General features: G+C 43.5%; 1 protein-coding gene across 1 annotated transcript in view; it reads right to left on the minus strand.

Annotated features, from left to right (window-relative positions):
- Positions 1 to 1,830: 1,830 nt before the first annotated feature.
- Positions 1,831 to 26,852, minus strand: part of LOC101962651 (succinate dehydrogenase assembly factor 1, mitochondrial) — a 29,620-nt gene continuing 4,598 nt past the window's right edge. The window contains exon 2 of the mRNA XM_078031286.1: positions 1,831 to 4,340. Within this exon, the coding sequence (XP_077887412.1) occupies positions 2,526 to 3,026 (501 nt within the window). The 5' untranslated portion in view covers positions 3,027 to 4,340 and the 3' untranslated portion in view covers positions 1,831 to 2,525. The remainder of the gene's footprint in view (positions 4,341 to 26,852) is intronic.

Here is a 26,852-nt window from a genome sequence, read left to right on the forward strand (position 1 = left end):
GGACAATGATGAAAACTGCAGGTACTGAACCCAAATGTCCTCTGAGTAATCGACTGACTAAGAGCTTTTAATGCACTGCAGATCCATGCTATGCATCCTGCCAACTCTGGAATGGAGGAGTCAAGGTTTCTAGTGCCTACAGTGCTGGGCAACCTCTGTACAAGACAGACAAGAGTTGGGTGATATTTTATGATACAGGAAGAACAGCACAGATCATCAGGATGAGCAGCACAATTCATGTGCTTCAGTATTTATGCACAGAGTTGGTCCATCATCGTTTTACTATTTTTTTAAATGTGTGTGTCATATGTGAAGAAATGACAGATGCGACAATCACAGGGATCTTTGGACAATGACAAGGAGTTGAAGGTGCTCATGGAATGGTTTCATTTTGCATTACTACTAGTCCACATCTGAACCACTCCCAATTCATCTACAATTACATTTTTCACTTTGGGACAGCTTCTCAATGTGTTAGGGATGATGTTCAGATAAAGTTGTACCCTACCTCTTTTTATTGGCATGAACCTTGGTTATAGGTTTATGACTCTATTTATCTCAACTGTCTTGTATCAAAGTTCCTCAGGCACATTCCCACTGTGCAAACATCACCACCACCTACCACGCACTACTTTTTATTGCTACTCTATTTCCTTCCTGTGACATGATGCTTCTCCCAGGAGGTGGTGTTCAACTGTACTTCGAGTTCTGGGGACTTGCACACAGGTCAAGCCTTCATTATCCACTAAAGAAATAATTGAATAATTCACATGGACTTTCTTCAGTGAATTTAACTGACCTCATCATGTTCTACTCAGGAGTAGGGACAATTACTATGAATTTACATACTGAGCCTAGACCTCGTATGAGTCTTAAAAAGAAATATCCACACACAAATTGGAAAATTTAAATTAAAATAATTTCTCTACAAGAAAAAAATGACTGGTTATCAATGAAGCCTCTGAAACCGAGAGACATGAATTATTTTTGCCAGGCACTAAACCAGGTAGAAAGGTCAGAATGCTAGACTGTTTTATGCACTGTAGAGACTGTACATTTGGAAGTCCCATCAGCAGTGTATGAGTGTGCCTTTCCTCCCCACATCCTTGCAAATAGTTATTGATTTTGTTCTTAATAGTTGTCATTCTGACTGGAGTCAGATGAAATCATAGAGTAGTTTTGATTTGCATTTTTCTAATTGGTAGAGATGTTGAACATTTTTCCATATATTTGTTGATTGTGTATAATTTTCTGAGAGGTGTCTTGGTTCATAGCAACCTTTTCTTTCTGTATGTCTATTTCTCCCTTTGGAATGGAAATACTTACTCTCTGCCACTGAATATTGGATATACTGCAGTTGATTTTGATTTCCACAAAGGCTGACAATAAAGAGTTTAATTTGAGTCCCAGAAGAGACTTTGGACTTGAAGTTTGGGGAAATGCTGGAACTGTTCAGATTTGTATCTCCAGTGTGTTCTGGAGATACACTGAATGTATTTTCCATGGTGAGATGTTCATAGCATTTTGGGGATCCTGCTCGGCATGTGAAATTTTAGAATTAGGAGTAATCTCAAAAGCTGAAGTGAGGTAATGCAGGAATGTTCAGAGGTGAAATTATTACATTATGAGACTGGTAACTTAATCTATGAACAAATCCATTGGGTGGATGAATAATTTGAAAGTACTGGGTAGTAAATGGAGAAGTTTGGGCATGTCTGGAAGAAGTAGGTCACTGGGGGCATGTCCATAGAGATTATATTTTGTCACATGGTCCTCTTTTTTTTCTGCTTCATAGCAGCCATGGGTTTAGAGTCTTCCTAAAAAATGCCCTTCTTTTTTTTTTTTCCTTAAGAACAGGGAAGTAAGCACATCCCCAATTTTATTCCTTTTGTGCCACAGTCCTGAGAGAGAAGGGGCACAAGAGTTAGAGTTGCCCCTTTAACAATCAAATACGGATTCTTAAGCTGATCAGCTGGGGCTGAGACCCCACCCCTTCTTTGTGGTTCCAGTTTGACACAGTGTATGGGGATGGGGTCAGTAAGCTTTTCAAAGGGAACTCTAGTCTTCTCATGGTTCATCAGGGTATCTTTCCAAAGTGCTTCTCAGCAAAAAGTCTGCTTTTCTCAGAGTTAAATACAGGAAAGGGCAGTCCCGTTGAGAGCCAGGGGTAGATGTGTTCTCAGAGGTGAAGGAGGAGAAGGGTCTCAGGCTCTTTGTCCATGACAGAGGGAAGGGGGCGTCTGGGCTCCCCATGACTCTGGGTAAGTAGATCTCCGAACAACACTGTTCAGCCTCCCAGGCCACCCCAAGGGGATGAGGGGACTGACCTGTCACCATGTTTTGGGCAAGGTTGGACATCTCTCACCGTCCATCACAGGGCTCTCTACGCCCACGTCGCCAGGAGAGCTGTTACCAAATCTGGAGCTAGTTTCTCAAGACCTCTCATCTTCCGTCAGATGGGTTCTCGAGCCCCTTCAAGGAGCCTGGCGGGCCCCTCTGCAGCACTGAGAGAGCTCTTCTGCCTGTCATCGTCCGTTGGGTGGGATCTCCGGTGCCCAGGTGTCGTTGAGAGGGCTCTTTGGACCATCATCATCTTCAGGCGGGGTTCCCAGGGCCGCCGCGCCACCAGGCTCCTCCTTTGGGCCCTGCGGGCGCACAAAAGCACCCAAGGCCTTGGCGTGGTCTGAGCAGAGCAGCTGCAGTTGGCGCTGTCCGCGGCGGTACTGGTACTGGTACTGGATGCGCAGCACATCAGCGCGCGGTAGGCTGGCGTTCTGCGGGAACTGGGCCCGCACCGGCGCATTGGCACCCGGCTTCCCGCGCTCAGCGCGCAGAAGCTCGTGGTAAAGACTGAGAACTTGCCTCTGCAGCTGGCTGGGCCGGCTCATGAGAGAGGCAGGGAGGCAGCAGCAGCAAAGGCCGGGTGGACAGCAGCCAAACAGCTGCCCAAGCCAAAGGCAAAAATGCCCTTCTTCCATGATGTTCAGACTCACCTCATGACCAGAGCAATGGAGCTGGCTTCCCATAGTTGAGACCTTTGAAACATGAGGTGTTCTGCATCACCTTGGGCCACAGCACAGCAGCCAGCCCAACACAGACTGAGATCTCTGAGAAATGTGGTCCTAGGCAACAGCAAGAATATTGGGTCCCCTAAAGATGATTCAGAAATAAAGACATATGTATTAAGTTTTAGAATAAAAGGGACTTCATCCCAATCAAAATGTCCTTATTTTGCCTGAAGCTAATATCAAAAAGTTAGGCACCATGACTGGTCCTGATTTCTGTTGGACTGTTCCTTCCACACACCATTCTATTGGTTTTCTAAAATTATAATATGCTGCAAATTATTGAGAAAACCTGAGTTGAGCAGTTCAGGAGTAATCGGTGTCAGTTTTGATTGGGTAATTGATAAATCCAGATGACTACCTCATGTCAAACAGAAGCCATACAGATATTATTAGGAGTCATGTGGTATAAACATCTAAATAACCAATAAGAAAGCAGCCCCAGAATAACACTCTGAAGAGATGAGAATCATTTGGTGGAAAAAGAAGCAATGCAGAGTCCTAAGGAGCTCTATACTCAGACTAGCAGTGGACATTGGGCCTTGCTCCCTTTCCTGGGGGCTTTCCTCTGACCAACCAGGCTTGTCCCCAAGCCCTTTCTCCATCATACTTTCCAGCCAGAATTCACAATAGGTGAACTCAATAGTGCGCCTTTGGTCTCCAGAGGAGTAATTGTCCCAGCCGAGCTCCTTTGGTCTTGTCACTAGTGTCCAGTCAGATCTCACCAGCTGACCTGAATGGTCAGTCTTCTTAGGAAGCATGGTTAGGGCCATGCCACCTGGCCCTTTTGGACCATCAAGCATGCCTGACCCACAATGCTTTGGCTCCATGGCAGGATCACCAAGCTGCTCCAGGAGCTGCCATCATATCTGTCCCCAGGTTGTTCCACCAGGATCACCATCCTCCCAGGCCTGGTTCAGCTGCCTCACAGGCCTTCTCCTGCAGGTGCTGCCCTCCTTTTGGGATCCTGCCGCTGGTGTCCTGGGGTACCTCCCTCATAAAGCCAGTGCTGTCCTACACCAACTCGCAGATGTTTGGACCACCCAGAACAGTAAGGGTCCCTTCCTGCTTGCTGCAGACCAGTACTCCCACCTTTACCAGTTGAGCAAGTCCATCAGGCTGTGCAGACCATTATATCCACCCAACCCCCTATCCTTCATTCAGAGGAAACAGAGCTGACAATCAAAGAGCAGCCTGAAGAATTAGTGGTCCACCAGGAGGAGGAGGAGATTTCCCGAAGGAAGAGACAGGCAGGAGGATCTGGAACTGGGTGCCCTGAGAATAGAAGAAGAAACATTAGTAAGGCCTCAGGAGACCCAGGGAGAACTCAGTTCTCTGGAACCCAATCCTGTGCCTGGGGAAGGAAACACTTTTCAAGAGAAGGCCCAGGACATTTCCAAGATCTTCCGTGTGGGGGACATGTCATCTGCATCTCCCACAGACCAGTTGCAGGAGGGCTGACCATGGCTCAGGCTGATGCAGAGGCAGCAGTGCTGCCAGAGCCAGACCCCAGCTGCTCCTCACTTTCAGACAAGGGGGCCAAAGAAAGGCTGGAGAAACACCATCTGCCCAGTTCTCCCAGCTCCCAGGGCTCAAGCAAGGTAATGCATGGACAGAAGCATTTCTGTGGTCCATCAGAGAGCTGTCCTCCAGCCAGAGCTTCTTCTTGGAGGTCCAAGAAGAAGAAGCCAATGTCTATGGCCCTGCCAATGTGGCTGCCCTGCTATCAAGATGGTCTGCCGCCACCTGCTAAGAGGCCTCTCCAGTGCCTAGAGAAAGACACAGGCACCCTGCTGACAGAGGTTCCAGGTGCAAAGAAGAAGAAGTTGTAGGTAAAATGAAGAACTTGGAGGGTAGAAAAGAAGCTATGGAGGACTCTACCACCAGACTGCCTGTTTATTCTTGTGCCCTACCTGCGGCCCATAGTGAGACTACTAACACAATGACACCACACACAGAACCCTCCCACACCCCAAATATCCAGCCAGCAATCACTGGCAATTGCAGCCTGGTGGATACCTAAACCTCTCTGTGCATCCTCGTTTCCCCCTCACTAAGTAATGATCAGTGGGGAATCCCTTGTTCTATTCCCCTGCTTCATCCCACTAACCCTGATCTCCCATGAGGCCCAGTCCCAATGAGGGAGTTACCCTACATTGTTTCATGTCCCTCCTCACCTGAGATGGGGTCTGGCACCTTCTATTTTCCACCTTCCCACACCTCATATCTTGTTCCCTTTCAACTCCAAGCCTACACACTGCAGAATGGAATCCCCATCACTCATGGGCCTTGATCCTCCTCCTCTGCTTCCTCCTCATCCATCTGTTCCATCTCCCATTGGTCCTCTTCTTGCCCCTCCTCCTGATCCTTCTCCATTTCCTCTTCCTCTTCCTCCTCCTCCTTTTACTCCTCTGTTGCTTCTCATCTTCCTCCTCCTCCTGCTCCTCCTCCCCTTCATTCCTTTCCAAGGCCCACACTAGTCCTTTCCAACTGCACCCCAATAGCCTTGGCCAGAACTTAACTGCTACAAGAGTCTCCCCCACCCACACAGCCAAGTCCTCTGCTCACCTGACTCACCATCCACTGTGCTGAGGCCATGGCCATGGACACTACTCCCTCTTCTCTGGCAGTAATATTTCCAGCTGCACCTGCCTCCAATGACAGCTCCTGCCCATGCCCCAGGTCCATGGCCCTAGGCAGCACAGGCAGCCCACTGGCTCCCCAACATCTCAGGTCTCCCTCCTCAATCCCCATTTGAACCAGTCCTTTGTCCCACTAACCACACCTCAGCCCTCATCTGGGAGCCCCCCTGGGTTCCATGGAGAACCTGCCTTCGAAATGCTGCCCTGCTTATAGCAATCCCAGTTAGGGTCCATGCACTGCCTCCCACGTAGTACACAGTGTTTCTGCCACCATCCTCCTAGCCTGCAGCACCAGAGGAACCTTTGGATACTACCCCGCCTCCCTAGGCTGTCTTAGCACAATCCCTCCTGCCTCCTACTAAAATTTTGGAACATAATATGGGCTGCTTCCTGGTTCTGGGAACATCCTCATAATGGCAGATGATTCCAGATCCCCAGCAGTTCTAGAGCCACCTCTCAGTCATGTAGGAGCCCTGGTGGGCAGTGGTAGCATAACACATTCATTTAAGGTAACCCACCCAGGAAGCTCAGCCCAGGCTATTAGCTTAAACTCATACCCTTCAACCCTGAATAGCAGCAATGGGCTGCTTGGTTCTTGTGGATACGATGTCAACCCAGATGCCCTTGTGCACATCACTCAACAGCTGGCCAGGCTTTCCTATAGTGCAGTGTAAGGGTTTAGAGTCTCCATGATAGGCTTGGAGTTTGTCACAGGTGGGCTAGATATGGGACATCATATCCAGACTTCCCATTTGCCACTCCCCTCTCAGGCCTGCAGTGGTCTTGAAACCTGCACTGCTGGGACTGGAGGGAAAGCTGGTTTTGAAGTGCCCATTCCAGACCTGGGGTCCAAGCTGCAGCCCAGTGTTAAACACTGTGGATCTAAAACACTCACTGTGGAGCATAGAGATCTGCATGTATGCCTGACCTGACACCATCACAAAACCCACACTCTGGTTTGATGTTATCCTGTTTGATCTGAGCTGGGCAATTTTCCTGGCCATCAACCTGGCTAAGAAGTTTATTGCTAGCTGAAGGGGCTTCCTATTCCCTCATGTATTTGCCTCCAAGGCCTTCCTTTTGCCCCCAAATGTGCTTAAATTCTTATTGTTTTTTTCTCACTCTGTTTATGCGTCTCCATTGCTTTCTGATTAGATCATGGTAATGTGTGGAGCCTGACATTATGCAAATTTGAGGTAACATATTTTGTGTGTCCAGTACATAGATCCAAAGGTGATCTTCCATTGAGGTTTACAGAATGCTTTTTATTTTTCATTTTGAGATGGGGACTCACTCTTTGAGATTCTGCCTCAGCCCCTGAATGACTGGGATTACAGGAATGCACCACCACACTGGATTGCCTAATAATTTTTAAGTCCCTTTCCCTTATTTCTTAAATTTGAACCACATTTTTTAGAGGAAAGCCTCATCTTCACCATGGTATGGAATGTATTCTCCCATCAAACAGCATGAGCCTGTGCTGTCTGAGAAACTGGGCTATACACTGTGTGTCCTGGGCTCACTAGGTCACTTCTGGTCATCATTACTGGGGGGTGAATATGGGAACATGTATAGATTTGGACTGGAAAATAACATAACTTTCCATCTCTGTTTAAGACAAGTGAGTGGCCAATGAGCCAGGAGGCCCTTGTGACCCTCAAGATCCTACCTCTGTGGTTAGGGCATTTATCATCCTTTGTGCTCTGTCTATCCCATCAGCAGCCAGCATAGCATCAGCATGTGGAAGAGAACCTGTTGCTACCCAGGAGCCCTTGCCTCTCCCCTTGAACCCTCCCATCTAGTGCCCCAGGACAGTGCTCAGACAAGCCATTGACCTTCCCTCTCCACAGCCTTTGTAGCACTACTCAGTGCTTAAAATCACCTACTACATCACTGCTCAAACTCTTTCCTCCTCTGTGGTTTCAGAACTCCAGGTTCATCTATCCAAATGTGATGGATGAATCCGTTCCCTTCAAGGCAGGTGTCCCTTCTAGAACATCTGGCTGGTTTAGAGAGCAAATACAAAGATAAGTCCCATCCTTCTGTAGCCTCTCAGAACAAAGCTGCCCCTTCTGCATATAGAGGATGTGCCCACCCTTTCCATACTTGTCTTTGCAGCTTCCTTTTTCCCCTGGGCTCCATCAATGGAATGTGAGAGAGGAAGGTGATTCTGGTACCAGGGGGTCAGCCCATATGAGAAGACAGAGAGCCTGATAATGACTTGTCTTCAGACACAAGGAAATGGTAACTGCAAAGTGGGAGAGGTCCTGGGTGTGTGGGAGAAAGAATGCTATGAAAACCATGGCTGCCTCTCCCTGAAATCTGAAAAGTTAGAACAGCAGAGCATCTCCACACCAGATATATACAGGTTGGCCCCAGGTAACTCCCCTATTTAAGGGATATTCAGTTCCTTAGGTGACCCAAAGCCTGAAACTCATGGACACAATACCATCAAACCCGGGATTTGCTGATAGTGCCAAAAAATGACTGGCACAGGAGGGTAGATGTGCTTTGATCCTGGGACAGGTGCCAGTGGTCCCCACACACAGAGCACCATCCCCCAACCCAGCAGGGCTGCTGATGTATCAGCTAGATTCGAGGGCCCCGCTGCCCCTTCTAGTCATACCAGCCCCTGATTTCGCCAACACAATTGTATCATCCCCACTTCAGCAATCCTGTGTACCAAGTGCCCACTGGGATACTGCCAGCCAAGTGGACCCACCCTTCTCCTTTTCACTGCAAAAGGAGCCTATATCCCTAGAGATACACAGTTTAGAGGCATAATTGGAGGGTCCTGGAGTCAAGGGGTCTCCTGGCCCTCCAGTTCTGACTACCATGTCCTGTGGGGAACTCCTAGCACACTGCTGTATAAGATCACCTCAGAACCACAATAGTCTGGTTCTTATAGTCTCAGCCCCAGACCCTGCCCTAAGACCCATTGCCCTCTTGCTATCAGATTGGCCTTGGCAACACCATCAGGTCTAGCCATCCCCATGATGACTGGCTTTTCCCGGTTACAGACACATAGGGAGGGAGATAGTCCAGCCCCCAGGCCAGCCACATCTGGTAGATGGCAGCCTGGGTGGAGTGGAAGGGAGGAGGAGAGAGTAAGCAGAGAGGCAGGGAGGGAAGCAGGAAGGAAAACAGACCCTGCATTTGTCTGACCCAAGACCTTGGAACTCAAGTTGCCCACTAGGTGCCAGCAGAGGACAGGGTTCCTGAGACCTCAAGTAATGACAGCAGTCTCTGCCTCCTGAGATCCCATGCCAGGTCCCAGGTGAGCAATCCTATGTACCAGGCAATGGTGTCAGGGAAGAGGACATCAAGGGAAGGAGAGTATGAGACTGGACATACCTGGGTACTGAGAGAGCCAGGATCAGGCTTGCATTTGGGACATGCTGGTGGGCTGAAAGAGCAGAGTCCTCTCATGCAACAGCCACAGGTTACACAATGCAGGTTACACTGGAGAGAGCTGCATCTACCATCAAGGAGGTAGCCCAGGCTGTCCTGCTCTAGGTGGAGTCCAGCACCCAGTAGCTCGCAGACAGAACTGAGACCTCTTGGTGGCCCATATGGGGATCGAACCCGTGACCTTGGCGTTATCAGCACCAAGCTCCACGATGTGCCCATACACTGCTCCCACAAAGATGCATTTATTACTTGGTCTCCAAAGGGGGGTTCTACTGACACCCACCCAGACAGTGGAGTTCACAGAGGTCAGAGAATGCCCCTCACATTACCCTTTTTTCCATCTGCCAACACCTGCCCCTTCCAATGTTGTGCTCACACCACAGGGTGCTGAGCTCTCCTTGGCAATGTATGCCAAGAACTGCCGACTGAAGGGGCAGAACTGAAGCCCAATAGGTTATGCCTCTTGGAGGTGCTGCACTGGGCCCAGGGTCTCCCTGTCTCTGCCACTCACTGACCATGTGCCTCAATTTACCCCTCTTTGGCACAAGTTGAAATTCCACCCTACATGTCTGGTGGTGACGTAAGTCTAGGACAAACAGTTCTGTGGCTGAAGCACATGCAAGTAGGACAAAAAGGCTCCTGTCCTCTCTTGCCTAGGAATGACATCCATCAGGCCATAGGCAGGCCAGCCAGATATGGAGGGCCACTTCTTGGGCTGGAATGGAGAGCCTTGTTCTCAGTTCATGTCATCATACATGAGGTCCTCAATGCCCTGGAAATCTGGGTTGGAATGCAAGTAGACCAGCCCTTCATTGTCAAGCCCTCACAGGTTATCCCAAGGTAGAAGAATCAAATTTGGACTCATTTCTAAAGCTGGTTACCACCTGGAATTTAGGCTTTGGAATAAAATGAAGTCTTGTGGTTACCATCTCCAAACACCTGGTTTTGCCCACTGAAGCTGGTTGTATCTGGAGTGTGCGAAGTGTTGTCTGGTATTAATGTCATCTATGAAGTAGAGGAACCCCATATGACTCTGAAACCAAATAAACTCTCCCCACCCAACATCTTAAACATAGACACTATGCAAATGCTTTCTGTTTTTTGTTTATTTGTTTGTTTTGTACCAGATATTGACTCAATAGGCCCTTCAACACTAAGCCACATCCCCAGTCTGTTTTTTATTTTTTATTTTATGACAGGTCTCTCTACATTGCTTATGGCATCTCAGTTGCTTAGGCTGGCATGTGATTCTCCAGCCTGAGTTTCTCAAGACACTAGTATTGCAGGCATGCTTCCTGCAAATTCTTAACAATGTTAGAAAAGTTGTGAGGTCAGTTGGAACCAGACTGTGGAAGATTAATGAGGCCTTACCAGGATTATCCCAATTAATCCTGGAAAGAAATCTGCCATTATTGAAACTATTGGACAGGTAAAGATAGTGGGGTTGGAGTAAGGCATCCTGAGCTTAGATAGGAAGCAAGATGCAGCCCTCCAAGTCCAGCCAAGGTCAGCAAACAGAGGTGGTACAGCTCACACTACATTCCACTGTAGATCTTTCAGACTTTCTGGGTAGCTGCCCTCTACCACCTCAGCCTCCTGCATGTAGCTGCAAGGTAGGTCATGGGGGTGCAAGTCTGGGAGATGTCTGTTGACAGGGACAAGGCTCCTCAATGTGCAGGTGCTAGGAGGACAAGGGGCACCCACTGAGTAGCCCACTATGGGAAAATTCCCCCACTCAATTCCATGATGTTCTAGTAGTTAGGGTCCAGCTCTCCAATAATGTCTCTGATGACTTTTGTAGCTGGGCAGGGACATAGCCTCTTGCCAAGGAGGTGCACAGATTTTGCAGTCTCCTGGAGGGTTGGACAGTAGCCAAGCAGTGCATGATGAGAGGGGAGTTGTGATTCTTCCCCTGTGCTGGCCCCAGTGGCTCTCCTTCTTGTCCCTCTAGTACTTAGGTCAATGAACATGGGAGACAGTGAGAACAATGTTGGGATTGAAAGGTGTCACCTGGTCATGGAGGTGGGGCTCCATGACCCAGGAGCTGGGGTCATGAGATGGGGCTCTCCAAAAGGGTCAGGTTCCATCTTCTAAGTCCATATTGTGGCTTTTGCCAAAGTTGCCATGAACTCAACCCCTGGAGTTGGGAGTCTGAAATAAAAGGAGCTTTCCTTCTGCTCAGGACCCCAGAATGAACACTGGGAAATGTAGAAACAGCCCACCATGCCCTTTGAGAGCCCTGCAGCTTGTCCAGGAGATGTACTAAAAGTTGCTTGCTGTGGCTATTATGCCAGGTGCATGGGTCAAGGAGAGGTTTTGTGTTGGGGACAGGAACAGAATTCAGGTGCTACTCTTTGGTTTCCTTTCCCCACCAAGCATCAATTTCCATTCCTAACTCTTCCTTCCATGCACAGGCTCATCTCCAGTGCTGGTTAGATCCTTTCCTACCTGCAGCTCTCAGCAGCAAGCGCTCATCTGTGCCTGTGGAGGTGAGAGGGCCCCTAAGCTTTGGGAGCCACAAAGGCCACTGCCTGGCTGAGTGGTAGTGTTCAGGCTTGTAGGCCTGGGTGGGATCCATAGCTTCCTTGGGAGGCAAGCTCTGGCTTCTGCCCTCCAGGATATTGGGCACCAAAGTGATGAGGGTGACTCTAAGGTCTGCAGAGGAGGAGGCCAGCTCCTTACCTGGGTGACCAGGTCCACCACTGGGCAGAAAAGATCACTGTGGCCAGGCTCCTGTACTCTGACCTCTCAGACTAATAGATGCCACCACAGCTATCCAACCCTCTAGGAGACTGCAAAGTCTGCTCACCTCCTCAGCAAGAGGGTATGTTCCTGCCCTGCTGCAAAGGTCATCAGGGACATTATTGGAGAACTGGATTCTAACTATTAGAGGGACATGGGATTGAGTGGGGGAATTTTCCCATAGCAAACAAGGAACCTACCCAGAGTGTGGTTCTGTGCCTGGCCCACAGCTGAATTCAGAGCTGTTTAAGCAGTGCCAACTCTGGTCAGCTCTCTCTACATCCCTACTCTGTGTGTTTTAATCATGGAAATAGCATGTAAACATAAATCACACCCTTATCATTATTTTAAGATGAATAAGCTCTGAGTTTGTATCCCATAATTGATATTCAAAGGAAAAAAAATATTAGGTAGGTTAAATTCAGTGGAATTTATCTGAGCAAGAGGGAAATACAAAAATTAAAAAACAGTGTGTGAAAACATGGCCTGCTCCTTTGGGCCAGGGCCACTTCCACCTAGTCCACCAAGGGTTGGCTCCTGAAATGCTTGCAGAAACTGGGACTAGGAACAGGGCCAATTGCCTGCTAAGGAAGATGGAGAGATTCTTTCCAACAAGGTTCTATGTGTATTGACCCAAATAATGTGTTTCCTCTGAACGATTTTTGTTATTCCGGAATTTCTGCACACCTCTTTCACATGCATATTTCATAAGCATTCATGGAGAAGATCATTGGAGGCCATTTGGCACACATCTTGGAGACTGAGTGAGTTCCTGGCTCTCTTGTCAAGAGACTGAGTAGTGACTCCAACCGACACTGTAACTAGTGTTTCTCAAAGGTCATCTTCCCTGACTGATCTGAGGACAGTTGGAATTTGTACACAGGTGGCAAACAAGATATTATTGTTCCATGTATACAATACATTTTTTAAATGTTCAATTTGCATTGCAGCAATCAGGGTTAAATCATTTGCATAAAATTAAACAAGATTTTTATAATGAATGTAAACCTTTATCTTAATGTTACTTAAAATAATTTAAAAGAGAAAAATGTGAACTTAAACCTTTTTATGCTTCTCTTACATTTACATTGGATTTCTATATTCCCAATTCTTTAAGAGAGCTATATCAAGAAAAATCTTTTTTTCAGAAAAATTGCCTTTTTCCATTTGTTAAGAATATTTATATAAGGGGGGAAGAACATGGCTGCCAGCGAAGAGGCAGCACATACAATGCCTCCGTGGTAAGGGGATCAGAGAGACTCATTAATACACCCACATGCGTCCTGCTGGGAAACTTCAAGCAAATTTCCTCTGAAAGGAGACCTTCCTGGAACTAGTAAGTTTAATAGGAGGTGTCAGATTGTCACAAAATACTAAATCTCGGCAACCCAGAGCGGGGCACAGTCCCGCCGGGGGCCGCCGAATGGCCGCTGCCTACACATTGCAGTGAGCATAGGAGCGGACACTAACCGCCTGGACCCCCGCGGGCGGGCTCTGTGAACCCAAGCCGACCGCTGCCCACACGCTGCAGCATTCGTGGGAACGGTCGTTGCCTGCCTGGGTCCCCGCGAGCTGGCTCTGTGAATCGCAGCCGGCGCAGGCCACACGCTGCATTGTTCTTGGGAACCATTGCTGCCTGCCTGGACCCCCGCGGGTGGGCCCTGTGAACCCAAGCCGACCGCCGCCCACACGCGGCAGCGAGTTTAGGAGCAGGAGCGGCCTGCCTGGGTCCCCGTGAGCTGGCTCTGTGAATCGCAGCCGGCACAGGCCACACGCTGCATAGTTCTTGGGAACCATTGCTGCCTGCCTGGACCCCCGCGGGTGGGCCCTGTGAACCCAAGCCGACCGCCGCCCACACGCTGCAGCGAGTTTAGGAGCAGGAGCTGCCTGCCTGGGTCCCCGCAGCCCGGCTTTGTGAACCGCCCACACGTAACATCGAACTTGGGAGCAGTTGCTGGCTGTCTGCCTGTCCCCCCCCCCCCCCCCGGGCTGGCTTGGTGAACCTCAACCAGCCGCTGCTCACACAGCGCAGTGAACTTGGGAGCCGGCGCTGCCTGCTTGGCTGCTTGGGCTCCCGCAGACCAGCTCTGTGAACCACCGCTGGCTACCGCCAAGCGACCGCTGCCTACACCCTTGCAGTGAGTGGGGGAGCAGGCGCTGCCTGCCCGGCCCGAGGGCCCGACTCTGTGAACCTCCTCTGGCGTTTTGGAGCTGCAGACGACCACCCTCCACCTGCCAACCCAGTGCTGCAAATGACCCCTGACCAGCTCTGCAAAAGGCCCCGCCCACACAGCAAACAGCAGGAATGGAGTCCCGCCCAATCTGGGAGGAAGTACCGCTGCACAGTGATTGACTCCCGCCTACTGAGAGGAGAAACTTGGCCCAGTGGGCATAGCTCCACCCACTGGAAGAGCAGTTAATCGAACTCTAGGACTGCATTTATAAATTTTTTTTTATTGTCTTTTTAAATGTTTTTTAATCCATCTTATTTTATTTTATTCTATTTTTTAAATCTCATTTTCCATTTCTACTATTATTATTTTTCTTTAAATCCCTTTTAATCTTCTATTTTTTTCTATCCTTCTTTTCTCCTGTCTTTACATCTCTTTTTAATTTTCTTATTCCCCCTTCCTTGAATTCTACCTGCTTACTCTTATTCTGTTTAGTGACTTCTACCCATCCCTTCTAATACCTTTCCTCCCAAGCTTCAAATATATTTATAGGAGTAAACAGTAACTCAGCAGTCAAACAGAACAAGAAACAATATGAACAGCATGAAAAAGCAAGGAAGAAAAGGAGTGCAAACAATGCAGGGCAGCCTAAATATTCAGGAGGATATAGAACCACCAGAAAAATGGTCATATAAAGAACTCATGGAACACCTGAGACAGATGGAACGGAACCTTAAAGAGGATACAAGACAGCAAATTCAAGCAGCGAAAGAACACATTGAGAATGTATTACATAAACAGATAAAGGAAGAAGTTAAGCATCTTTATCAGGAGATAGAGACTATAAAAAAGAATCAAACCATAATCTTAGAAATGAAGGAAACTATAAACCAAATTAAAAACTCAAATGAGAGTATCATTAATAGAGTGGAGCAAGTAGAAGCTAGAACATCAGATAATGAAGACAAAATATATCATCTGGAAAAGAGGCTAGCCATCTCAGATAGGCTGGTTAAAAATCATGAGAGAAGCATACAAGAGATATGTGATAATATAAAAAAACCAAATTTAAGAGTCATTGGGATAGAGGAAGGGATAGAGATTCAAACAAGAGGAATGAGTAATCTACTAGATGATATAATCACAGAAAACTTTCCAGAATTAAAAAAGGAAACAGATATTCAAATTGTAGATGCATACAGGACACCGAACATACAAAATCACAGTAGACCAATGCCAAGACACATTGTTATGAAGATATCCAATATACAGAACAAAGAGAAAATATTAAAAGCTACAAGAGAAAAGAGAAAGATTACATTCAGGGGTAAACCAATAAGGTTAACAACGGACTTCTCAACTCAGACGCTGAAAGCGAGAAGATCCTGGAATAACGTATTTCAAACACTGAAAGACAATGGATGCCAACCAAGAATTCTGTACCCAGCAAAATTCAGCTTCAGATATGACAACGAAATAAAAATCTTTCACGATAAACAAAAACTAAAAGAATTTGCAGCCAGAAAACCAGCGTTGCAAAGCATCTTGAGCAAAACACTTCACGAGGAAGAAACGGAAAACAATAACCAAAGCCAACAGTGGGAAGTACCTCAGTAAAGACAGACGGAGGGGGGAAAACTAATCATGGTGAAACAAACGCAATTAAAAAAAAAAAACGAGATAAATAATCAAATATGGCTGGAAGTACAAACCATATATCAATAGTAACTCTAAACATTAATGGTTTAAACACTCCAATAAAGTGACATAGGCTGGTAACATGGATCAAAAAAACAAATCCAACAATATGCTGTCTCCAGGAGACTCACCTGACTGGAAAAGACATACACAGGCTGAAGGTGAAAGGTTGGGAAAAAATATACCACGCACACGCTCCTCGCAAGCAAGCAGGGGTGGCCATCCTCATATCGAATAAAATCGACTTCAAGACTAAGTTAATCCAAAGGGATAAGGAAGGACATTATATACTGTTAAAAGGAACCATTAAACAACAAGACATAACAATTATCAATATTTATGCACCAAATAATGGCGCTTCGAAGTTTATAAAACAAATTCTCCTCAAGTTCAAGAATCAAATAGACCACGACACAATAATTATGGGTGACTTCAACACACCTCTCTCACCATTGGACAGATCCTCCAAGCAAAAGTTGAATAAAGAAACTACAGACCTCAATACCACAATCAATAACCTAGACTTAACTGACATATATAGAATATACCAACCATCATCGAATGGATATACTTTTTCCTCAGCAGCACATGGATCCTTCTCAAAAATAGACCATATATTATGCCATAGGGCAACCCTCAATAAATATAAAGGGGTAGAGATTATACCATGCATTTTATCTGATCATAATGGATTGAAACTGGAAATTAATGATAAAAGAAGGAAGGGAAAATCCAATAACACATGGAAAATGAACAATATGTTACTGAATGATCAAAGGGTTACAGAAGACATAAAGGAGGAAATCAAAAAATTCTTAGAGATAAATGAAAATGCAGACACAACCTATCGGAATCTATGGGACACAATGAAAGCAGTTTTAAGAGGGAAATTCATCGCCTGGAGGTCATTCCTCAAAAAAAGGAAAAACCAACAAATAAATGAGCTCACACTTCATCTCAAAGCCCTAGAAAAGGAAGAGCAAAACAATAGCAAATGCAGCAGAAAGCAAGAAATAATTAAAATCAGAGCGGAAATCAATGAAATTGAAAAAAAAAGAAACTATCGAAAAAATTAACAAAACTAAAAGTTGGTTCTTTGAAAAAATAAACAATATTGACAAACCTTTAGCCATGCTAACGAAGAGGAGAGAGAACTCAAATTACTAACATAAGGGATGAAAAAGGCAATATCACAACAGACGCCACAGAAATACAGAAGACAATTAGAAACTATTTTGAAAACCTATATTCCAATAAAATAGAAGATAGTGAAGACATCAATAAATTTCTTAAGACATATAATTTGCCCAGACTGAGTCAGGAGGACACACACGATTTGAACAGACCAATATCAATGGATGAAATTGAAGAAGTAATCAAAAGACTACCAACCAAGAAAAGCCCAGGACCGGATGGGTATACAGCGGAGTTTTACAAAACCTTTAAAGAAGAATTAATACCAATACTTTTCAAGTTATTCCAGGAAATAGAAAAAGAGGGAGTCCTTCCAAATTCATTCTATGAGGCCAACATCACATTGATTCCGAAACCAGACAAAGACACAGCAAAGAAAGAAAACTACAGACCAATATCTCTGATGAACCTAGATGCAAAAATCCTCAATAAAATTCTGGCGAATCGGATACAAAGACACATCAAAAAAATTGTGCACCATGATCAAGTAGGATTCATCCCTGGGATGCAGGGATGGTTCAATATATGGAAATCAATAAATGTAATTCACCATATCAATAGACTTAAAGATAAGAACCATATGATCATCTCGATAGACGCAGAAAAAGCATTCGACAAAGTACAGCATCCCTTTATGTTCAAAACATTAGAAAAACTAGGGATAACAGGAACTTACCTTGATATTGTAAAAGCTATTTATGCTAAGCCCCAGGCTAGCATCATTCTGAATGGAGAAAAATTGAAGGCATTCCCCTTAAAATCAGGAACAAGACAGGGATGCCCTCTATCACCACTTCTATTCAATATAGTTCTCGAAACACTGGCCAGAGCAATTAGACAAACGAAAGAAATTAAAGGCATAAAAATTGGAAAGGAAGAACTTAAATTATCACTATTTGCAGATGACATGATTCTATACCTAGAAGACCCAAAATGGTCTACAAAAAAACTACTAGAACTAATAAATGAATTCAGCAAAGTGGCAGGATATAAAATCAACACGCACAAATCAAAGGCATTTCTGTATATCAGCAACAAAACCTCTGAAATGGAAATAAGGAAAACCACTCCATTCACAATATCCTCAAAAAAAATAAAATACTTGGGAATCAACCTAACAAAAGAGGTGAAAGATTTATACAATGAAAACTACAGATCCCTAAAAAGAGAAGTAGAAGAAGATCTTAGAAGATGGAAAGATATACCCTGTTCATGGATAGGCAGAACTAACATCATCAAAATGGCGATATTACCAAAAGTCCTCTATAGGTTTAATGCAATGCCAATCAAAATTCCAATAGCATTGCTTGTAGAAATAGATAAAGCAATCATGAAACTCATATGGAAAAATAAAAGACCCAGAATAGCAAAAGCAATTCTAAGCAGGAAGTGTGAATCAGGTGGTATAGCAATACCAGATTTCAAACTATACTACAGAGCAATAGTAACAAAAACAGCATGATACTGGTACCAAAACAGGCGGGTAGGCCAATGGTACAGAATAGAGGATACAGAGACTAATCCACAAAGTTACAACTATCTTATATTCGATAAAGGGGCTAAAAGCATGCAATGGAGGAAGGATAGCATTTTCAACAAATGGTGTTGGGAAAACTGGAAATCCATATGCAACAAAATGAAACTGAATCCCCTCCTCTCACCATGCACAAAAATTAGCTCAAAATGGATCAAGGACCTTGATATCAAATCAGAGACTCTGCGTATGATAGAAGAAAAAGTTGGCTACGATCTACATATTGTGGGATCAGGCTCCAAATTCCTTAACAGGACACCCATAGCACAAGAGTTAATAGCAAGAATCAACAAATGGGACTTACTTAAACTAAAAAGTTTTTTCTCAGCAAGAGAAACAATAAGAGAAGTAAATCGGGAGCCTACATCATGGGAACAAATTTTTACCCCCCACACTTCAGATAGAGCCTTAATATCCAGAGTTTACAAAGAACTCAAAAAATTAGACAATAAGACAACAAATAACCCAATCAACAAATGGGCCAAGGACCTGAACAGACACTTCTCAGAGGAGGACATACAATCAATCAACAGATACATGAAAAAATGCTCACCATCTCTAGCAGTCAGAGAAATGCAAATCAAAACTACCCTAAGATACCATCTCACTCCAGTAAGATTGGCAGCCATTATGAAGTCAAATAATAACAAGTGCTGGCGAGGATGTGGGGAAAAGGGTACTCTTATACATTGCTGGTGGGACTGCAAATTGGTTCGGCCAATTTGGAAAGCAGTATGGAGATTCCTGGGAAAGCTAGGAATGGAACCACCATTTGACCCAGTTATTGCCCTTCTTGGTCTATTCCCTGAAGACCTTAAAAGAGCGTACTACAGGGATACTGCCACATCGATGTTCACAGCAGCACAATTCACAATAGCTAGACTGTGGAACCAACCCAGATGCCCTTCAATGGATGAATGGATTTTTAAAAAATGTGGCATTTATACACTATGGAGTATTACACAGCACTAAAAAATGACAAAATCATGGAATTTGCAGGGAAATGGATGGCATTAGAGCAGATTATGCTCAGTGAAGCTAGCCAATCCCTAAAAAACAAATACCAAATGTCTTCTTTGATATAATGAGAGCAACTAAGAATAGAGTAGGGAGGAAGAGCAGGAAGAAAAGATTGACATTAAACAGAGGCACGAGATGGGAGGGAAAGAGAGAGAAAAGTGGAATTGCATGGAAATGGAAAGAGACCCTCATTGTTATAAAAAACTACATAAAAGAGGTTGTGAGGGGAATTGGAAGAAAAATAAGGAGAGAAATGAATTACAGTAGATGGGATAGAAAGAGAAGATGGGGGGAGGGGGATAGTAGAGGATAGGAAAGGTAGCAGAATACATCAGTCACTAGTATGGCATTATGTAAAAATGTGAATGTGTAACCTATGTGATTCTGCAATCTGTATTTAGGGTAAAAATGGGAGTTCATAACTCACTTGAAACTATTGTTCGAAGTATGATATGTCAAGAGCTTTGTAATGTTGTGAACAACCAATAAAAAAAATAAAAAATAAAAAAATAAAATAAGAATATTTATATAAGAACAACAATATATGCCCTTTCTTGTACTGTGGAATATGTGCTGGAAAAATAGCAACAAAACTTTACTACCTAATGAAGGGTATTTGTAAATATTCTAAACATCTGTAAACACTCTGATAAAGCCTGGAGATGATGCAGACAGAACTTCCCGCCTATGTGTGATTTCCCCAGGAGGCTTGCTAAGAGAAAAAGAAGATGACGCTCCTCTAGGAAAGTGTGATTACCCCCACGGGCTGGTTAACATTAATTTGTTTTAAAATGTGATGTCATATGGAAAACTATTTTGATAGAATTTTAAAACTTAAAGGATATAGTTTTGTCTTCTGTAAAAATGATATGAAATTTTTCTGTGGTGGTCACTTTTTTGTCACTGTGACCAAAATACCTAACAAGAACATCTTAGAGGAGGAAAAGATATTTTCACAATATCAGAGGTTTCTGTCCATGATCAGCTGGCACCATTGTTCTGGGGCTGAGCAAAGGCAGAATTTCATGGCCAAAGCCCATGAAGGAGGAAAGCTATTCTGTCCCATGGCAGCAGGAATACAGAGGGACAGAGAAAGCTCCTGGGGACAAATTATAACCTATACGAGCGGGCTCCCATGACCTCCTTCCTGTTGACTCACATCACCTGCTGGCAGTTACCACCCAGTACCTAGTCCTCTCAAATAACCCTCTCAAAGCCATCAGGGTCTTTTAGGTCAACTGTGAGGTCACAGCACTTGTAATCTAATCACTTCACTGTGAGCATTCCTGCATTGTCTCCCATGAGCCTTGGGGGACAACTCATACCCAAAGCATAACATATTAATTGCCAAACAGGAAATAGTTTTTGCTTAGTATACAAGTAGGTTGATCATCACCAAAACATAGATGCTGTAATTCTGTCCATTCTGTGGCCTGGTGAAACCACTTTCCAGGACTTCTATGGGAGTTCCATCAGATCCATGCAGCACACCAACACGTTGGCTAATATCTACACCCAATTATGTCCCATCTCAAGTTCCACTTCCAAGGCAGTAGCATCAGGCACTACTACTTACAATGCAGCAGTTTTTTCTATACCTACTGGAGTCTTTGAAGCACAGCTGCATTTTAGATGATGCTTTGTTCAAAGCCCCACACTGCTTTTGTCTTAGAGATGGTGCTACATCTTCATACTTCCCTCCACCTTCAATTAATGCTAAAGCTACCAGCACTGGAGCCCTCCCAAGGCGCACAATGCCACAGACAGCAATGAAACAGCCAGATCTGATTTGAGGGTGATACAACATCAGTCAAAGCCAATCAAGCACATGCATGCCTTCTTTCTCCACAAGAAGAGTGTCTAGAGTGGCTTCACATACTCTTACTCTTGGTGTAACTTCAAATCTCTTAAATTCTTCTTCCAATTGACCTACATTTTCATTGAATAGATCCTGTGTAGGAAGGAATCTTACTTCATACACATGACATTAATTGGAGAAAAGATAGCCTCTTCAGGGGCTGGGGTTGTGCCTCAGCAGTAGAGCACTCCCCTAGTACATGCGAGGGCCTGGGTTCGATCCTTAGCATCACATAAAAATAAATTAAATAAAGACATTGTGTCCAATTACAACTAAAAAAAATATTTTTTGAAAAGATAGCCCCTTCAAAAAATGGGCCTGGGAAAACTGGAAATCCATATGTAAAAAAATGTAATTAAACCTTTATCTCTTACCCTGATCAAAACTCAACTCAAGTGCACCAAAGACTGAGGCAATGGAACACAGAGCCTGGATCTAACAGAAGAAAAAGTAGTCCCATGTTGGCTGAGGAACTGACTCCATTAAGAAGACACCTGATGCACAAGAAGTAAAATCAAGAATCAATAAATGGGATGGATTCAAACTGAAACTTTTCCTCAGTAAAGGAAACAATCAGTAACATGAAGATAGAGCCTACATAATGGGAGAAAATCTTTACCACATGCACCTCAGATAGAGCATTAATCTCCAGAATATATAAAAAACTCAACACCAAAAAAACAAAAACAAAAACAAAAACAAAAAACACCCAATGGCACAATCAATAAATGGCTAAGGAACAGAACGCAGCTGCCCTGTTCTGTTTTTATTAGAAAGAGGAGAGTAAAGGGAAGGAAGGGGGTATGGTTGGAATAAGGATAATAGAATGAGTCAGATATTTTTACCCTATGTGCTTATATAATTACATGACCAGCATGATTCTACATCATGTACAACAACACTTCATGGAAGAAGAATAGAATCAATCAACAACTATATGAAAAATGTTTAACATCTCTAGCAATTAGAAAAATGTATACCAAAATTAAAATTTCATCTTCCTCCAGTCAGAATGGCAATTATCAAGAACATAAGCAACTGTAAATGTTTGTGATGATGTGGGAACAAGGTACACTCAAACATTCCTGGTGACACTGCAGATTGGTGCAACCATTATGGAAAGCAGTATGGAGATTCCTCAGAAAACTTGGAATGGAACCAACATTTGACCCAGCTATCCCACTCCTTAATATACACCCAAAGGACTTAAAATCAGCATACTACAGTGATGCAGCTATATCAATGTTTATAGCAGCTCAATTCACATAGCTAAACTATGGAACCAACATTCTTTATCATTAATCTATTGAAGTGCCCTTCAATAGATTAATGGATAAAGAAAATGTGATATATTTTTAAAAAGGCATATAACTCAGCCATAAAAAAGAATGAAATTATGGCTTACGCTGATAAATGGATGGAGCTGGAGAACATCACACTAAGCAAAATAAGCCAATCCCAAAGAATCAAAGGCCAAAGGTTTCTCTGATATGCAGATGATAATCCATATTGGGGGGTACCTTGGATTAGACAGAGGGAAGTGAAGGGAGAGGAGAGGTTATGAGTATAGGAAAGATAATAGAATGAATCAAACATTATTACCCTATGTGCATATATGATTATAAGAGCAGTGTGATTCTACATCATGTTCAACCTGAGGAATGAGAAGTTATATTCCATTTATGTATCATGTGTCAAAATGCATTCTAGTCTCACATATAACTCATTGTAACAAATCAGAAAAAGAAAAACTGACTATATTATTTGATTCTCAGTCACAAAGGGGAAAAAAAGGAAGATAAGTAGCATACAATCCTAATCTTTTAACTCTTCCACATGAGCACTGCATTAAACAGAATAGGTATCGGACTTGGTTGAATGTGGCATATGTGCAAAAAGTGATATATTATATATCTTGACACACCATGTCCTTCAATCCTCAGATTGAGAAATGTGACCCTAGGAGGCTTCACAGCAGCTGAGGGGTTCCAGGACTTGGATGTGTCCCAGCTTATCCCTGAAGCCACAGTATCCTTGCTTGAGGCCAGGCCTGCTTGCCCAGAGGGCTGCAAATCTGGGTGCAGTGGGTGGTCCTGCCTGCATGAGGAGGTTGGGTGACTCTAAAGGCCATGTTTCCTCAGTCTTTCCACACCTAGTGATTCACTGACCATGGCCCTGATGAGTTAGGGATTGGACAGGTGGAGTGGTTGTCAGTCCCTGCAGAGTAAGAGATTAAACCTCTCCAGTGGCATCTCCATCAGGGACACAGTGGGCATCCCCCACTTAGTCACACACCCTGGTGCCAGTAGCACCTGCAGCCTCTGCATCTGGGTAAAGGAGATATGGAGCCTCAGCCTGGCAGCAGGAGGAGCAGCTATGGAGTGGTGATGGATTCCCTGGGAGAGTGTTCTGGGGCTGCTTAAATGAATTATGTAAATTGTCCCATCCTCTTGTCTCCACTTGTGAGCTCACACAGTAGCAGCCTCTGCAGAGCTACCCTCTGTCTGGTTTCTTCCTATGTCATCTGCCAAAAAAGTGAGCTGCGCACTTTAGTGTGGGAGGCCAACCTTATGGGTGACTGAGTTACACTCCCCAGCTGGGTGCTGAGGCGCTCAGTCACAGAAATGGGTGTGTCTTGCTACAGCCCTATGGGTGAAGCTATGCTCACCTGTTCCTTTGTAATATAACCCCTTGCCCTGTTTAGGATAGATTCTTCCATGGAAGTGCCTTGTGTGTGTCCCCTCCTCTTACTGTGCCTTGGGTGTAGCCTACTCAGGTGTCAGTCAACCTGCTGACAGTGGACATCATGAAGATAGACTCAGCCCCTGAAACCTGACCCCTTGCCTCATTTGAATAGCTTCTCCTCAATAAAAGGGGTCATCGCGTGCTCTCGCTCTCTCTCTTTATGCGGACCCTTAAGGTCAAAGGAGCCATCACAGCAACCCAAAGAAAAAGGTATTTGTGTCTCTTGTGTGGTTATTTTGTACAGCCCAGTTAGCCCAGTTTAATTAGAGTGACCCCTGAGCCTTTTAGTCTCCAGAACAGAAACCTGGCAATTGGCGCCCAACGTGGGGCGAAAGGTCTTTAAGCCGCTGGGACAAAAGCGACAAATGCTGGCTCCTAAGAGGACTCCAATTTAAATATTAAGGAAAGTTAGTAAAGTTGAAGTTTTCTCCAGAAGTTAAGAAGCTTAGGATTGCAGAGTATTGTGGGTAAAATTGTAGAAAGTAAGTTAATTAAACAAAAGGAAAATCTGTGACATTAAAATTTTTAATATTGGGGTATAATTGTAGAGACTCTAAATAAATATAGTTATTAAGATGATTGATGGGGTATGTTGTTAAGTTGAGTCCTCTCCATGGAAAGCGTGCTTTTGTGGATTTTTTTAAAAATTGTTTTTATAAATCTTTATAAAAGATTTTTTGAGGGCTAAGATTGTTGCTCAGCGGTAAAATGCTTGCCTAGCATGGGCGGAACCTGAGTTCGATCCTCAGCATTACATAAAAAAAAGCTTAAAAAAAAGATTTTTTGGCCTTTATGTTCTAGAAGTTTGCGCTAGGAGTGTGAGAAAAAGGGAGAGAAAATGTGATGTTTACCTGGAGAGAAATAAATTGCAATTTTTTATTGTTTTTGTCAATACTCAGAAAGTATGTATGGACCTTTTTACTACATGATTGTCCTATGAATCAAAATGGCTGTAACTCAGCCACTGGGGACAAGAGACTTTAGCTGCTGCTGCTTGCTGCTCGCTATGGGGTCCTAGCCCCTGCGGCCAACAGTGCTTTTAACCATTTAATTACTTGACCTAAATGCCAAACACAGACTAACTTAAGATTTGATGGTAATGATAGCGTTTGCTGCTAAAAAAAAAAAAAACCTTTGGAGCACCCACGTGCCACAGAAAAAGGTGCAAGATATACATGAGCTGCAATAGCAGGTCACAGAGACAGAACAAGCTGCTACTGCAGTAAGATCTTGGCCAGGTGGGGGAAAATGCAGACAAAATCAAACAAAATGCAATCAGCTAGGAAAACTTGGGGAACTTTTGCCCCCACAATGGGCAGCGGACTCCATGTTGTTTGCATCACCATGGTAACAACTGGGTGCCTGGCCAGAAGAGCAGGCTTCCTGGTCCCACCTCCCACACTTTCACAGGCTTCTGATTGGTTCTTCCACAGTCACTCAGACAGGACTTTTAGTCCTGGCTTCCAGCCACTAACTTGTGCTACTGTGTTTCAGATTTCTACCAGAGCTATTCAGAGCCTGCATTTTTAAGATTGCCTACCTGTAAATGCTAATGAAAGATATCTTTTTCACACAAAATTTAATTCCACAGGTTTCTATGTTGCAGTCCTAAATTTAAGTTAGTTCTGAGTTAAATAACCTGACTTTTCTCTATAGTTGTGTTACTAAATAATGTTCTATTGATGACAGATATCAAACATGCTTCTTTATATTTTACTTTTAATTTTGGAGGTTATGAGGATGCAATTGCTCGATACAGGAACAAAGCCGGCAATGTTCCTGTGATGACCAAAAAATCCTTATTCTCATTCCTAACTATAAAAAATAAATATGTATACTCAAGGATTTGATTTCAGTTACATCAAGTGACATCACATAGAAGAGTGCACTCCTAGTTAAAAATAAATTAAAATGGATCCAAATATTTTAAGACCACGTGGTTACATAAAGTTCATACAATTATAAGTTATGTTCTTATTCTTAATATATATATTTTTAGATATTTAGATAACCTATATTTGTTAATCTATAAAATAATTAGCACATGCCTAATTGATTAGTTAATATATATTTGCCTAATTGTTTTTCTTCAACAGAAAACCCATAATTTATGTTTTATATTTACATTTATCAGATACTCTGCCTTTTCAGTTACAGATATTTGAGATAAATGTGTTTACTATAAATTTGCTTTTGAGTGAAAATACAATCTTCAAGTAGTTTCTAATTCTCAAAGTTACTGTTCAAACTCATAAGATGATAAATAATTTTAATTATGTCTACAAAATATCTAAGGATTTTAACTATATTTTCATTGATATATCTTATCAAAGTACAATAATTTTTTATAGATTCTAAGGTTTTCAGAAATTGTTCCAAAGTACAACCAAAAAAATTTTTTGTAAAAGAAAAAAATTCTTCAACAAAGAAAAGCACACATGGATCCTAAAAAGAAGAAAGAAATCATCTTTGGGTAAAACAAGGTCTTTATATTCATATTTCAATGATAAAAGTATTTTTCCTAAGTAAAAAAAGATTTTTATATTATTATCTAAACAAATGATGTAAAAAGTTAGAATGATTAAAAAAGAGATTTATATATTCTAAATTGACTATACTTAATTTAAGGGTATTTCAGGCTATTTTCCTAATTTAACTATACTAATGTGAGCTAAAGATTTTGTCCATATTTTGACATGATAACCACCTATTAAAATGTAAGTTTATTTCTTTAAAGTAAGATCCTTATTGCCTAATAATTCTTACTGTTTA

Source organism: Ictidomys tridecemlineatus, chromosome 14 (assembly GCF_052094955.1).
Source record: "Ictidomys tridecemlineatus isolate mIctTri1 chromosome 14, mIctTri1.hap1, whole genome shotgun sequence".
NCBI classification, from domain to species: Eukaryota; Metazoa; Chordata; class Mammalia; order Rodentia; family Sciuridae; genus Ictidomys; species Ictidomys tridecemlineatus.